The following is a 14,232-nucleotide window of genomic DNA, read 5'->3' on the forward strand; positions in this document are numbered from 1 at the left end:
AAAAAAAAACAAAACCCAAACAACAACAACAACAACAAAAAGAGTACAGACTGCTCTTCCAAAGGTCCTGAGTTCAAATTCCAGCAACCACATGGTGGCTCACAGCCATCTGTAATGGACATCTGATGCCCTCTTCTAGTGTGTCTAAAGACAGCTACAGTGTACTCATATACATTAAATAAATAACTAAATGAATAAATAATTTTTTTTTTAAAAAGTAGCGTAAGTAACAATGGTTGCTGGTATAGTTAGACGGTTGCTGTGTGCAGAAGACAAGACCTCTCTTTCATTCATATAGAATCACACAATGATTGTATATGAAAAATTTGTCTCTCTTTTTGGGGGGCAAAAGGGGAACACTGAAACATTTCAATATGTCACCTTGGCTGGCCTGGAAGTCACTTTATTGACCAATCTGGGTTCAAATCTGTGTAAATTTTCCCATCGCTACCTCCAGAATTTGGGGATTACGGGCATTAACCTATAACTAGCTACCAGCTACCTTTTACAGCGAGTCAAACACATTACCTGCCTTCCTCAGGGTCAGAATGCTCCTGGGTGCTAGTGGGTGGCAGGGCTGAAACCCAAAGGCTGCATGTGGTGATCCTGGGAACTGAGTTCTCTTGGGCCTACCCTAACCCTGACAGAAGGCCAAGCCCCCAGCTATTTCTCAAAGGACCAAGCCCTGGCAGTGACTTGGTACCCTTGGTGACTATCCCATTCACTAGGTTACCTTGGGAGTCCTCAGGGGGCTTGAAAAGAGCTTTGGCTTCGTCCACACTGCCTTCGATTGCCACGGACAATGTCTTATCTGGAGGTGAGAAAAAGCCTCTTGGAAAAGGTTCTGGAGCGGTTCCTGAGTGCAAGCCAACTCAGCGTACCTCCCCCCAGCTCTGTACTGACTGAGTGGGAGGGCACACACTCTCCACACAGAGCAGACAGCACCTAAAATCGTTTCTCTATGGTTGCTAAGAACAAACAATGCAGAGTACTACTTCCTAGCTAAACATCCCTGAGACTAGTGCAACGTCCAGGAACATAGACTTGGGGTTTGTCACCCTACAGGACCCTTCCACCAGCTGTCCTAAGAAAGTTCGCACCCAGAAGCCAGCACCCATCCACATCCCAGAGATAATGGGTCACCCTCTGTAAAAAGTTCTGTGTTCTGCATGTCACCAAGCACCTGGCCTGCCTTGTCTCATCTTTACTGGGTGCAGAGTAGAGCAGATAGGAACATGGGTGCTGCAGCCCAATCACAGACCCGAATGAATTCCTGTCCCACACATACTGAATTTGAGACCTGGAAGATAAACTTACTGACCTGAGGCTCAGTTTCCACATTTATACAAGAGAGATTTGGGGGCTAGTGGCTGTTAAGTGGCAGGAGATCAGTGCACTAAGGGTTACATTCTTAGATGCATTAGTCTTGGGCTGAGGAAGGCAGCACAGAAGAGCACAGTTAACATGCAGAAGGCTGTGGTTCTGAACCCGGGCACCACACAACAAGTCAATCGACAACACACTCTAAAGTCTCACAACCGTATGCAGCATACTGTTAGTACAGACATGTAGAGAAACTTAGTGTCATGAAGTAACAAACCACACTCAGGAAACAGCACAGTCCACTTCAGGTTGACTGGAGTGAGCTTGTCTCTCAAGCACTCAGTAACAATCTGCTCCACTCTGCCTAATGTGTTATGAGTTGAGTCGTCTCTCGGTATGTTTCTGTGCAACTCTGGGATCCTACTGCTGTGAGCAAGTAAGGCACTCTAGTTTCTCTGCCTCTTTTTTTTTTTTTTTTTTTGGTTTTTCTTTCAATTATTTTATTAGATATTTTCTTTATTTACATTTCAAATGCTATCCTGAATGTCCCCTATACCCTACCCCCACCCTGCTCCCCTACCCACCCACTCCCCCTTCTTGGCCCTGGCATTCCCCTCTATGGGGCATATAAAGTTTGCAAGACCAAGGGGCCTCTCTTCCCAATGATGGCTGAATACACCATCTTCTGCTACATATGCAGCTAGAGACATGAGCTCAGGGGGTACTAGTTAGTTCATATTGTTGTTCCACCTATAGGGTTGCAGCCCCCTTCAGCTCCTTGGGTACCTTCTCTAGCTCCTCCATTGGGGGCCCTGTGTTCCACCAAATAGCTGACTGTGAGCATCCACTTCTGTGTTTGTCAGGCACTGGCATAGCCTCACAAGAGGCCGCTATCTCTTTCTTTCCTGATGGTAGTGGGAGATGGAATCAGGGCGTGAGCCACACCCCAGCTCCTCCTCCTCCTCCATCTTAAGGGTAGGAATGCCACAGAAACCTGATACCATTTGCCTGACTCCACTATGAAGAAGCAAGGAAGACTTCCCCAACAGCCAACTACCACTTTATATCTGGAAACAATGTATAAACCATCCCATCCCAACCAAGCAAGCTGGACCCCAGGTGAGCCCTGTAACTGCCTTGAGGCTCCAGTTCACCCCACATGCCAGGCTGTCACGCTACCAGAGTCACAGTCCTTACCTACAGCAGTCTTTTTAATAGTTTAGTCTGGAATTCTACAGGAAAATAGAAGTGCAAACAGTAGAACTTTAAACACAAAAGAAAGTTACTCACCCTGTCTAGGGGGCTGGGAAGAGGATTTCATATGAGCTGATGATGGCAACGGAAGAGAACAAAGTGGGGGGAGGAGACGGACGGACCAAGGAGACACAAGAAAAGACACAGTAATGTCCTGGTGCCATGGCTGGGACGGGGCATGCACAGGAACAGTGTATGTCTGTCTGATGCCATGGGATAAGGTGTGAACAAGGAAGAAAAGTTTAGTGCTAAGTGAGAGCTGACCAGGCAGAGCAAAACCCTTAAAGTTCTCAGCAGAGTCAAGGCTGGGCTGAGCAGCCAGGGGTCCTTCCTCTCACCTGGCGATGCTCCAAAACCTTGCAGGCTGTTTCCTATGGGAAAGCCTGGGAGTGCTGCCCAGGACCCCACCCCCAAAACACAACGGGAGGCACTGGTCCACCTGCCAAGTGTATCTGATAGAGTGAGCGCGTGAGAGCCGACACAAACTGCCCCTAGGAGCTGTACAGCCAGGTTCATGAGAATCCAAAGCCGTCCATTCTGACACATCCATCACATGGCTCAAGCCTCAGGCGAGCTGGTGCAGCAGCTATGCTGAAGGTACAGAGGGGAGGCAGCATCTGCCACCTGAGGGCTCTGGGCAAAGCTGGGGAGCTCTCCTGGCAGGCAGCCCTTCCTCGCTATGGCTGCCCCTCCCTGCCCAGCCTGTATACTCACCACAGGCCTGCCCATATGCAGTGGCCTGCACGAAGAGCACGTAGAGGGGAGGCGGCAGGTGCCTGGCAGTCTCGTACTGCTTGTGTGCCTGGTCGAACGGCAGGAACAGGTACTCTTGCACGGGCAGGGAGGCCTGCGAGCAACAGAAGGTTTTAGTCTACCCACGTGGGGGCTCTGTGACTACTGCTTTACTTTTCTTTTATTGCTGACCTGGAGATTGAGTCCAGAGCCTTGAACATGTGAGGCAAACATTCTGTTACTGAGCTCTGTCACCCAGCAGCTAGTAGTCATTTACAAAGATGAGATGTAATAAACTAGTAGAACTATGGTGAGACAAAAGCTCAATATAAAAACATGCATTTTGTAAAAGCAAGAGAGGGGCTGGAGAGATGGCTCAGAGGTTAAGAGCACTGATTGCTCTTTTGAAGGTCCTGAGTTCAAATCCCAGAAACCACATGGTGGCCCACAACCATCTGTAATGGACATCTGATGCCCTCTTCTGGTGTGTCTGAAGACAGCTACAATGTACTTTTATATAATAAATAAATAAATAAAAATAAAAATAAAAGCAAGAGAGTGAGAAAATGGAATTATGCGATGTCACCTGCACATTTCTAACAGAATCAGAAAACATTAAGGGACTGAGAGTGTGGTTCAGTGGCAGACAAAAGAAGAAAGGGGCGGAGGGAGAACAGGAAGACAGGAAGAGTCATGTATTGTGCTCACCATCACAAGGCCCCGGTGAAATGAAAAATACAAAACAAAAAGCAGGGACATCCAGATGGGTCAGCAAGGAGAGGCACTCGCTACCAAGCCTGCTGGCCACAGGGTAGAGGGGGAGAGCGCATTCCTGAAAGGTGTCCTCTGACCTCCACTTTCATGACACACACACACACACACACACACCATACACACACACACACACACACACACACACACACACACACACACCATACACACACACAAAACATACACATACACAACATACACACACATATACCATACACACACACACCATACACACACACACACCATACACACACACACCATACACACACACACACACACACACACACACACACACACACACTATACACATACATGCACACAAACATACAAATAACAACTTTAAAAACAACCAGAACCAAATGAGAACCTCCAGACTGGCTAAGAGTAAGAGCAATGGTGGCAGTTCTACGCTCCAGCAAGGACACTGGCGGATCCCAAGCTCCATGCTGCTGCTCTGTGTGGGTACCTTAGGAAACAGGATGAGAGGCTATGGAAGCAAAGGGCATGCACAGAGGAGTCTGCATGGCCCAGCGGCTTTGTACCTAGGTACATGCCACAGAAATGTGCACACTTAAGGACCACGTATAACAATACTCAAAGCTACATTACTTATAACAGACCCAATCTGAGAATATATGAAATAAAATTATTATAAACAAACAAACAAACAAATAAAAAAATTGATACTCAGAGGAACACGGATAAATTTTCAAGATACCAATGGGCAAAAGAAACTAGACACCAAAAAGTTTATATGATTCTATTTACATAAAGTTCAAATCCAGAGAAGCTAGTCTATGACAGTGAAAGGCAGAATAGTGGTTACTAAGGGGCAGGAGAATATAGTGTCTGGGAGCTGGAAATAAAAAGACAGCAAGGACTAGACAGGCTGCTCAGCATGTTAAGTGCACTGAGTGTCTTCTACATGTCCTGGTGGGTTACATGGTGGTTCACAACCACCTGCAACTCTAGTTCCAGGGACTCCAACCCCTTCTGATTTCCCAGGGTACCGGGCATACATGTGGTGCAAACAGTGATGAGGCAAAACATTCACAGACAGAATATTTTTTTAAAAAACTGAAGTTCTTTCTCTTGATTTTGAATAGTTATATAGATGTGTTCACCCAATAACCAGTCATCCAGCTATACATAATGAGGTGTATGCTTTTCTGTATGTAAAGTTATTGGTATTATTTTTTGGTGATGGGGAATTTGATTTGGTTCCGTATACTAAGCATGCAATCTATCACTGAATTGCATCCCAAGCCTCCAACAAATTAAGAATTTTAAAAATAATTTTTATTTTAAGCCAAGCAAGATGGCACACACTTTTAATCCTAGCTCTTAGGAGGCAGGAGAATCTCTTGAGTTCATGCTATATAGTGAGACCCTGTGTCAAAAAAAAAACAAAAACCTAAAACCACTAAACGGTTAATTTAAAAATACATGCTTCTGGGGCTGGTGAGATGGCTCAGCGGTTAAGAGCACCGACTGCTCTTCCGAAGGTCCTGAGTTCAAATCCCAGCAACCACATGGTGGCTCACAACCATCCATAAGAAAAATCTGATGCCCTCTTCTGGAGTGTCTGAAGACAGCTACAATGTAAACACATATAATAAATAAATAAATAAAATCTTTAAAAAAAAAAAAAACATGCTTCTTTTATGTACATGGATGTCTTGTTTGCATGTATGGCTGTGCACCATGTGCACGTCCAAGGAAACCAGAGGAAGGTGCTGAACTCCTGGCGCTGCAGCTACAGATAATTGTGAGCTGCCATAAGGGTTCTGAATATTGAAACTGGTCCTCTGGAAGAGCAGCCAGTGTGTTTAACCACTGATCCATCTTTCCTGCTCCAAAATTATGACATTTTTTTAGGGAATCGGGTCTAGCTATGTTGCCCAGGATGGTCTTAAGTAACCCCCCTTCTTAGTTGTTGGGGCTACAAGCATACATACCCAGATTTTTCTTTTTTAAGTAATGTATACATGCATGGTATCAGAAGATGAGTTCAAGGGGCTGTGGAGATGCCTCAGTCAGTGGAGTGCTTGCTGCTCAAGCATGAGGGTCTGAGTTCGGGTCCCGGCCACACGTGGTGACAAGACTGCAATCCTGCACTGTGTGCTGGAGGACAGGAGAGACCTGGGGAGTCTTGGCTTGCTGGCTGGCTAGTCTAGCCAATAGGTAAGCCCCTGTCTCGGTGAATAAATGAGGCCGACAGAAGACATGGGTGACAATCTCTAACACACATGAATGCATAGACAGATACACACCACATGCAAGGATAGAAAAGAAAAGAGCTAGACTTGGAGGGGCACATCTCTATCCCAGCACTCGGGAGGCAGAGGCCGGTGGATCTCTATGAGTTTGAGGCTAGCCTGGTCTACAGAGCAAGTTCCAGGATGACCAGGACCACACAGAGAAAGCCTGTCTTAAAAAAAAAAAAACAAGAAAGAGGAGGAGGAGGAGGAGGAAGAGGGGGGAGGAGGAGGGAGAGGAGGAGAAAGAGGGGGAATAGGGGGAGGAAAAAAGAAAAGAAAAAAATGAAGGAAGGAAAGAAAGGAAGATAAAAGGTATATTCAAATTGATTTTATAAAACCAAACCTCCCAGTTGGCAAGGCAACTGTTAATAGTCTGGTGTGACTTCAGGCTTTTTCCTAAGCACACACGAAACTCACACACATATATCATCTCCATACAGACACACCAAAAGCCAAGGCAGAAATGAAAGTGCACTGTGACTGCTTCGTAACAGACCTTTCTCTCTAATTATTCTGAGGTGTGCACCCATGCCCTGCATGACCTTTAAGCAGTAAGTACAGGACACATAACAGAGCAATGCGGAGGGCCTGGAGGAGCAAATGCGGCCAGGACTGCCCAGTCCCACTCCCAGCCCCTCGTCTCTGCTCTCCCTCCACCTCCCTCTCTCCCCCTGCTTGATTATGAGACGGGATCCCACTCTGCAGACCTGACCAGTTTGGAACTCCTATGCAGCCCAGGCTAGCCTCAAGGCGTGTACCCACAAGTGCAGCTGTAGTTACATAGCCTGGGTAGAACAGAGTCAGGCAGTGCAGGCTGGCTCAGATCCACAGCCTTCCTGCTGCAGCTTCCCAGGCCCATCAGCAGCCCAGCCCCAGGCTCTCTTCTCTTCCATTATGAAGTCCTACTAGAAAATTGTGTTTCTGCTGCTGACAACTCTAATTACATGTCCAGAGCTGAGAGGAAGAAGTGAAGTCCTTGCCAAGTCCTAGAAAAACAGATTTAAACTTCTCTCGATTCCTTTTACAAAGTTCCTCCTCATGAGCCATTTATCTTGTTTCATAAAACTATAAGAATTTAGACCAAATCTGGCATCACAAACAAACAAAAATCAGGCCACATACTCACACACATGTATGTATGTATGCACGCACATACGTGTGTATATACATACACACACATGGATACATGTGAATACACACACACACACACACACAGAGATTGATTCAATATATGTAGAGTGGACGCTTCTCAGATGAGGCCAGTTCTTTTCAGAGAGCCATCCACTTTTCTTCCCCAGCCTGAGGTACTGGGTGAACCAACTCCATGTCCGCAGGAAGCAAGTTTAAATGCCTAGAGACAGGAGCTGGTAAGGAACCAGAAAGCCATGGATAAACAACAGTCCAGGCGTGGGCAAGCTCCTGACCCACAGGCCCAGGATTTCTTTACTTCAGAACATAACTCGTCCCTCTCAGAAAAACCACTCTCACAGAGTAATGTGATGAGGACGACGGCCGGGAGAGCCCCGAGTGTGGTGGCCTCTGGCTGCTCTGTGGTGAAGCGGAGCCACACTCACCTGCATGATGCTGTTGAGGCGAGGCTGGAGGCTGCTCAGATACTCCTTCTTCACCTCAATCTCCTTCAGAATCTTCTCCTTGTTGGACAGGCATTCTCGGTACTTCTCTGCCAGCCTAAAGGGGCACACAGGGCACTGTCAGGAATGCCTTGCAGGGATACCACAACATACCTGTTCACTCTGATTATTCTAACGACAGCCAGCACTGACTATGTGCCAAGTCCTTTAGTAAGCGTCATACAAGCACTATTATACTTAGTAATTACATAAATCCTCAAATACATTGACTTAAAACTAATTTTTCAACATTTATTATATTTTTGTGGGGGTGGGGCAGGGAGAGGGTCCTTGTGTTATGGCACGTGTGGAGATCAGAAAACATCTTACACGAATCAGTTCTCTCCTACCACATGCTTTCCAGGGATCTACTACTACACCTCAGACTCACGCCACTCCACCTAACTTTTTCACATGTACTTGGGACCCAAATTCAGAGCCAAAGCCTTGTACAACAAGTACTGTACCTACTGAGCCATCTTCCCTTGCAGTGCTGGGCACCGAGTCAAGAGCCTTGGGCATGGTGGGCACACATTCTGAGCCACATACCATCACCTCCAGCTTCCTGGTAACCTTAACAGCCACCAGCCCTCCCTGAAAGAGGTCAGTCAGGTTTGAATAATCCAGGGTGAATTAATAAGAAAGTGAGATTTGGTCCTGGAGAAAATGGCTGATCCTGGGACATGACTACGTCACTGTGTGGTTAACCGGGTCAGGAAGGAGGAAGCACCACCTTTTCCGCTGCTCCAGCTCCCAGTCCAAACGTGCCAACGTTTGTTGGTGAGGGTCTCCCATGGTGATCTCGGCCTTGCTGATGCTTGGTGGAGCCTCTGAATAAAATTCCTCTAAGCTGACCAGATCGATTTCTTCATGCTTTGACCTATAAGCAAAGTGAAGTTCTCAGGCAGCCATTTTCAGGACCCCAAGCTTTGGCTTAGCAGGGGCAATGGTTCCATTTGTCTATGCAGCCCCAGCCTATGGCTACTGCAGACTCTGGAATTCTATCTCAGTCAATGCTCAATGACAGGCATTTCAGTGCGCCGATAGGCTATTACTGACATACTACAAAGACATTTGCCCATGGTGCTCAACCTATTTATCCACAAATCAGCTGAAGGCTTGAGAGGATGCATAATGAATTTATAGGTGTTCCCTGGTGAGCAGAAGTATAGCTAAGAGACTCAGAATCCCTGCAGCCTGGGCATATGCCACCATGATGAAACCAAGACACATCACCAGGAAAGATAAACCTAAGAGTCCACCCATAACTTTAAAACATTTTCACTGCATATGTGTAAGACAAGAAAAAGCCAGCTTGGCAGAACTAGAAGTGAGCAAAATCTAGAGGCTTTAAATTTTGCTTGTTTAGAGAAAAGAATTCTCTGCAGGATTAATGGCACAAGCACTCATGCCATGGCCACACAGACATCACAGCTACCATAGTCAATACACTCCCACACACGCTGGCTCACCTCTGTCCTCGCCTCACATTATTCTTAGGAGATGGGGGCTTTAGCTCCATTTTAAACCTATCACCCTTTATTATATGTATTATAGTATAATTTACCTATACTTTATTCTTCCATTTTTCATTTTGTTTGTTGGGTTTCTATTGTTGTTTTTATTTTTTCAAGACAGGGTGACTCTGTTAGTCCTGGGTGTCCTAGAACTCACTCTGTAGATCAGGCTGGCCTCAAACTCACAGAGATCTGCCTACCTCTGCCTCCCAAGTGCTGGTGTGTGAGCCACCACTATCAGGTTCTTTTTCCCTTTTTCAAATGAGCCCAAGACTACACAGCTAGTGAGAGGCAGAGCCTGGGTATTAACTGCAGAGCCCACGATCCTTCTTTGTGGCCACCTGCCTGAGTTCATTATAGTCTGACTTGGCCAACTTGCATTAAGCAAAGATTACAGAGGAGGGAGTAACATTCTTTTATGCTGTTTTTATACATTCTCAACTGTCATACATTCAAAAACAACACTGGAGCAGGAGATGTTAACCATCAGGCACATTATTTTTTTTCAATGGGGCAAGTAGGTACTGGTATTCTATGGCACAGAAGGTGAATAAATAACAATACACGTTGAGGAGAAAAACTGCTTTTACCAAGTGCTGAGCTCAAACCTCAAAAGGGGTCGAGAGGCTTCCACAGTTCTCTGTGTGGTCTGAAATGAGGTTCTCCACTGGAAGTGATCTCCCAATCTCACCCCCAAATCCTGTAGTCTTGTAAGCTCGCACATTCTCCTTCAAAGGGATGGCTCACCCCAAGCCATGGAAGAACAGGCATTACCACAGACTAGTAAGTCAAAGCCCTGTCCTCCCAAACTCACTTGAACTCCAGACATTTGGTGATCTCCTTCTGCAGGTGCATCACTTCGTAGAGCAGGTTCTGTAGCTGTAGGTGGTAGGCATCAACTTTCTGCTTGGCCTGAAGAGAGGATGAGGTGAGCAGGGCAATCTGGGGTGGGACTGACCATCAGCAAAGTCAGAGAAGGGCACGGGGAGAGTTATAAGGGGCAGAGAGGAGGGGTGAGAGCTCAGGGAATTAAGCCTTTCAACTCCACCTCGTGGGTCTGGTCTCTTCCTTTCTTTAACCTGATGTGGGCTAATCGGTTAAGCTTCTTTAGAGTCATGAAGTGCACACAGCTCTGGATCCTTCGTTCTTCAATTTCAATGGCCTGTTCACAAAGAGACCAGTTGAGACTACTAACAGACGACAGCTCAGTTTCCTCCAGACCCTGGCTGCCAAGCCAACCCCATGGGGGCCATAAGCAGAGCCTAAAGGGAGTCTGGCACAGTGAGAAATGTCATAAAGGAAACGAAAGAGTCAGGCCAAGCATGAGGGCACTCTAAGGCCTTTAATCCCAGTAATGAGGAGCTCAGTTCAATGCCAGCCTGTCTACTCTGGGAGTTTCAAGGCTAGTCAGAGCTACATAGTCTCAAAGCAAGAGGGGATTGGGGGGGAAGGGAAGGAGAAAGGGAGGGAGGGAGGGTGAGTGGGCTGACTGTATAAAGCTTGGTTATAATGCCAGAGCTATAGAATATAACTATCTTAACAATACTGGTCAATAAACATGAAAATAAGTAAGACTGTTGAGAAAAAGTGAATTCCTCTTTAAATCACCTGCCTAGTTTTTAGACATTGTATAGTTTTATATCTGCCTGAATTTAACATCCATGATAACTTTATGTTGAGCTCTATGATTTATTTGCATATACTTCTAACACTTAGCAAAATGACTGGCATGTAAAAAATATTAAATCAATAATATCACATTATAGCCATAGGAAAAAGATATCTTGTACTCTCATTACTATAATGGGAGAGGGGGCTGTTTTGGAATTCTAACATATTAATAGGCAGGTCTCTGGTGCTTCTGGACTCCAGCCCCTAACAGCAAAAGGAGCCCCGGCCTGCAGACATGCCAGGTTTAACATGGTTGCCCTTTCTCCTTACCACGTCCTTGCTGCCCTTGCTCTTCAGGTCCTGGATCTCGGCCATCAGCCTTTGTAGCTCCTGGCAGGTATACTTGTACAACTCATAGTCTCTGCCAGGGTCCCGCAGGTCAACCTCTGCTTCCTCACTGTAGTATTTGCCTTCCTGTGACAGCAAAAAGAGAGGTTCTGGGTGAGGGTCTCCCTGCCAGGATCAGGGACAGTAAGAATAAAAACCTTCATTCTGTAAGGACATTACAGATGCCAGAGTGTGGTCAGTCTGGGCTACAGTGACTCCTAGCCCACAAGGACAACACAGTGAGACACTCGCACACATGTGAACACAAATACACAAATATAAAAAACACTATTAGCAGCTGGGTGTGGTGGCACATGCCTTTAATCCCAGCACTTGGGAGGCAGAGGTAGGCGGATTTCTGAGTTTGAGGTCAGCCTGATCTAGAGAGTGAGCTTCAGGACAGCCAGGGCTATACAGAGAAAACCTGTCTTGAAAAAACAAACAAACAAACAAAAAAAAAAAAAAAAACCACTATTAGCCAGGAATTGTGGTTTATTCCTATAATTGCAGCACTTGGGAGATGGAGGCAGGGCGATGTTGACTTCAACATAGGCCTGTCTCAAAAAACAAACAAATTAGCAATGCTATGATCAGTGCCAAAAGGAAAAAACCTCTACATTAATCTTGATTTCCTGGAACTATAGAAAATGCTGTTGTTTCATTTTTTTTCTTTACTTCATTTTGTCCATAAATTCCCATTTATATATACAGCACTAATCCTAAGGGTCTGGAGTAATAGTGCAAACCACCAGCTTCAGTCCCTAACAACACAAGAGGAACCAGCGCCCTCTTCTGGCCTCAGCAGGCACTGCACACAATGATGTTCTTAAAACACTCAAAAGGCAAAAACACACAAAAACAAACTTTTTTTTTTTTTTTTTTTAATGAGCTCTGGGTTGTAAAAGAGGACTTATTTCCTGCACTTGTTTAGAAATTACTGCTTACGGGGGCTGGTGAGATGGCTCAGTGGGTAAGAGCACCCGACTGCTCTTCCGAAGGTCCAGAGTTCAAATCCCAGCAACCACATGGTGGCTCATAACCACCCGTAACAAGACCTGACGCCCTCTTCTGGAGTGTCTGAAGACAGCTACAGTGTACTTACATATAATAAATAAATAAATCTTTAAAAAAAAAAAATTACTGCTTACAAGTTAAACAAACAAGCACTAAAAGTAATGTCTCTTGATATGAGATTCTAATTCTGGGCCTTGCAGGGTCTGAAATCAGGGGTAAGGGTGGAGGAAAAGGGACCAGAAACTCAAGGTCACCCTCAGCTACACACCAAGTTCAAGGCTACCTGGGCTATCTGAGACCCTGCTTCAACAAACAAACAACAAAACAAAACCTGCATGTTACATCACGGATCAGCCTGACAGACTCCGAGAGAAAAACAGATAAAAGAAGATTAGACCATGCTGGTGACAGAGCTCCTGGGCCATAGAATTCCTGGGGGCACGAGCCTCTGGGACCAAAGATGAGTACTCTTGGAAGTTCTAGAGCCATGCAGACAGTGCATAGGAAGCTGAGAACAGCGCGCTGGGACATGCTCTCTGTGCAATAGCAATAGCCAAGAGGCCAGCACCGAATGCGAACGCTCATCTTTTGTCGAATTGTGGGAATTCAAGTCATCTGGTCTAGTATGGGCAACCAGAAGTGTGTCTGTGCCCCTGAGCACACGTGCCCCTGAGCTCCTCCACACTCACAGTCTGCAGTGTTCCAGCAGCATGGAACCCTGGCTAAGCTCACCTGCTCCGTGTCAGATCGGTTCCGTTTCCCTTCAGTTGGCGTTCCATCACTCCGGATCACTTTGGGTTTCCGTTTTTTGCTAGATTCTGATGACATTGTGCTTCCAGGTCAGAAGGCTGTTAAGGGGAAAAAGCTTTTCAGGATTTCCCACTGAGAAATTGAGAGATGGCTCAGCAATAGGAGCACTTGTTGCTTTTCCAGAGGAACCAGGTTAGACTCCCTGCATTCATCTAGAACTAAGCTCCGGGGCATCTGACGCCTCTGACAGCTCAGAGTACCAAGCACACATGTGGCGCACAAATGTATACACATGTAGGAAAAACATGCATACACATAACATTGTAAAAAACAATTTAAAAATACATTGTATGAAAAATTGCTGGGCGTGGTGGCGCATGCCTTTAATCCCAGCACTCGGGAGGCAGAGGCAGGTGGATTTCTAAGTTCGAGGCCAGCCTGGTCTACAAAGTGAGTTCCAATACAGCCAGGGCTAAACAGAGAAACCCTGTCTCGAAAAACCAAAAAAACCGGAAAAAATAAGGCAAAAAAAAAAAAAAAAAAAATACATTGTATGAAAAATTCAAAGAATTAATTATAGTATTTTTTAAAAAAAGAGAAAAAGAGCTGGAGAGACAGCTCAGGGGTTAGGAGAGCTGCTGCTCTTCCAGAGGACCTAGGTTTAATTCTCAGCACCCACACAGCAGCTCACAGCTGTCTTTAACTCCAATTCCAGGGGATCCCACACCCTCACACAGACATGAATGCAAGCAAAACACCAAGGCACATAAGATTAGAAGAAATAAATCACATGTAAACAGAGAATAAAAGAAATGTCAGCAAAAGAGCTGGTTCTTAGCAAAGACAGACAGACAAAGTCATAGCCAAACTAACCAAGAAAGAGAAAAGACGGCCAACGGCCAGGCGGTGGTGGCGCACGCCTTTAATCCCAGCACTTGGGAGGCAGAGGCAGGCAGATTTCTGAGTTCGAGGCCAGCCTGG

General features: G+C 45.9%; 1 protein-coding gene across 2 annotated transcripts in view; it reads right to left on the reverse strand.

Moving 5' to 3' along the window:
- Thoc5 (THO complex 5) overlaps positions 1-14,232 on the reverse strand; it is a 33,686-nt gene that overhangs the window by 16,056 nt on the left and 3,398 nt on the right. The window contains exons 2-10 of one of the 2 annotated variants that reach the window (XM_029545293.1): positions 13,234-13,349; positions 11,431-11,574; positions 10,538-10,651; positions 10,304-10,401; positions 8,706-8,852; positions 7,916-8,030; positions 3,292-3,424; positions 2,614-2,649; positions 734-811 (exon numbers count right to left, since the gene is read on the reverse strand). In XM_029545293.1, coding sequence (XP_029401153.1) covers positions 734-811; positions 2,614-2,649; positions 3,292-3,424; positions 7,916-8,030; positions 8,706-8,852; positions 10,304-10,401; positions 10,538-10,651; positions 11,431-11,574; positions 13,234-13,329 — 961 coding nt within the window. In that variant the 5' untranslated portion in view covers positions 13,330-13,349. The remainder of the gene's footprint in view (positions 1-733; positions 812-2,613; positions 2,650-3,291; positions 3,425-7,915; positions 8,031-8,705; positions 8,853-10,303; positions 10,402-10,537; positions 10,652-11,430; positions 11,575-13,233; positions 13,350-14,232) is intronic. The other variant, XM_021210405.2, reaches the window with a different exon arrangement.

Source organism: Mus pahari, chromosome 13 (assembly GCF_900095145.1).
Source record: "Mus pahari chromosome 13, PAHARI_EIJ_v1.1, whole genome shotgun sequence".
NCBI classification, from domain to species: Eukaryota; Metazoa; Chordata; class Mammalia; order Rodentia; family Muridae; genus Mus; species Mus pahari.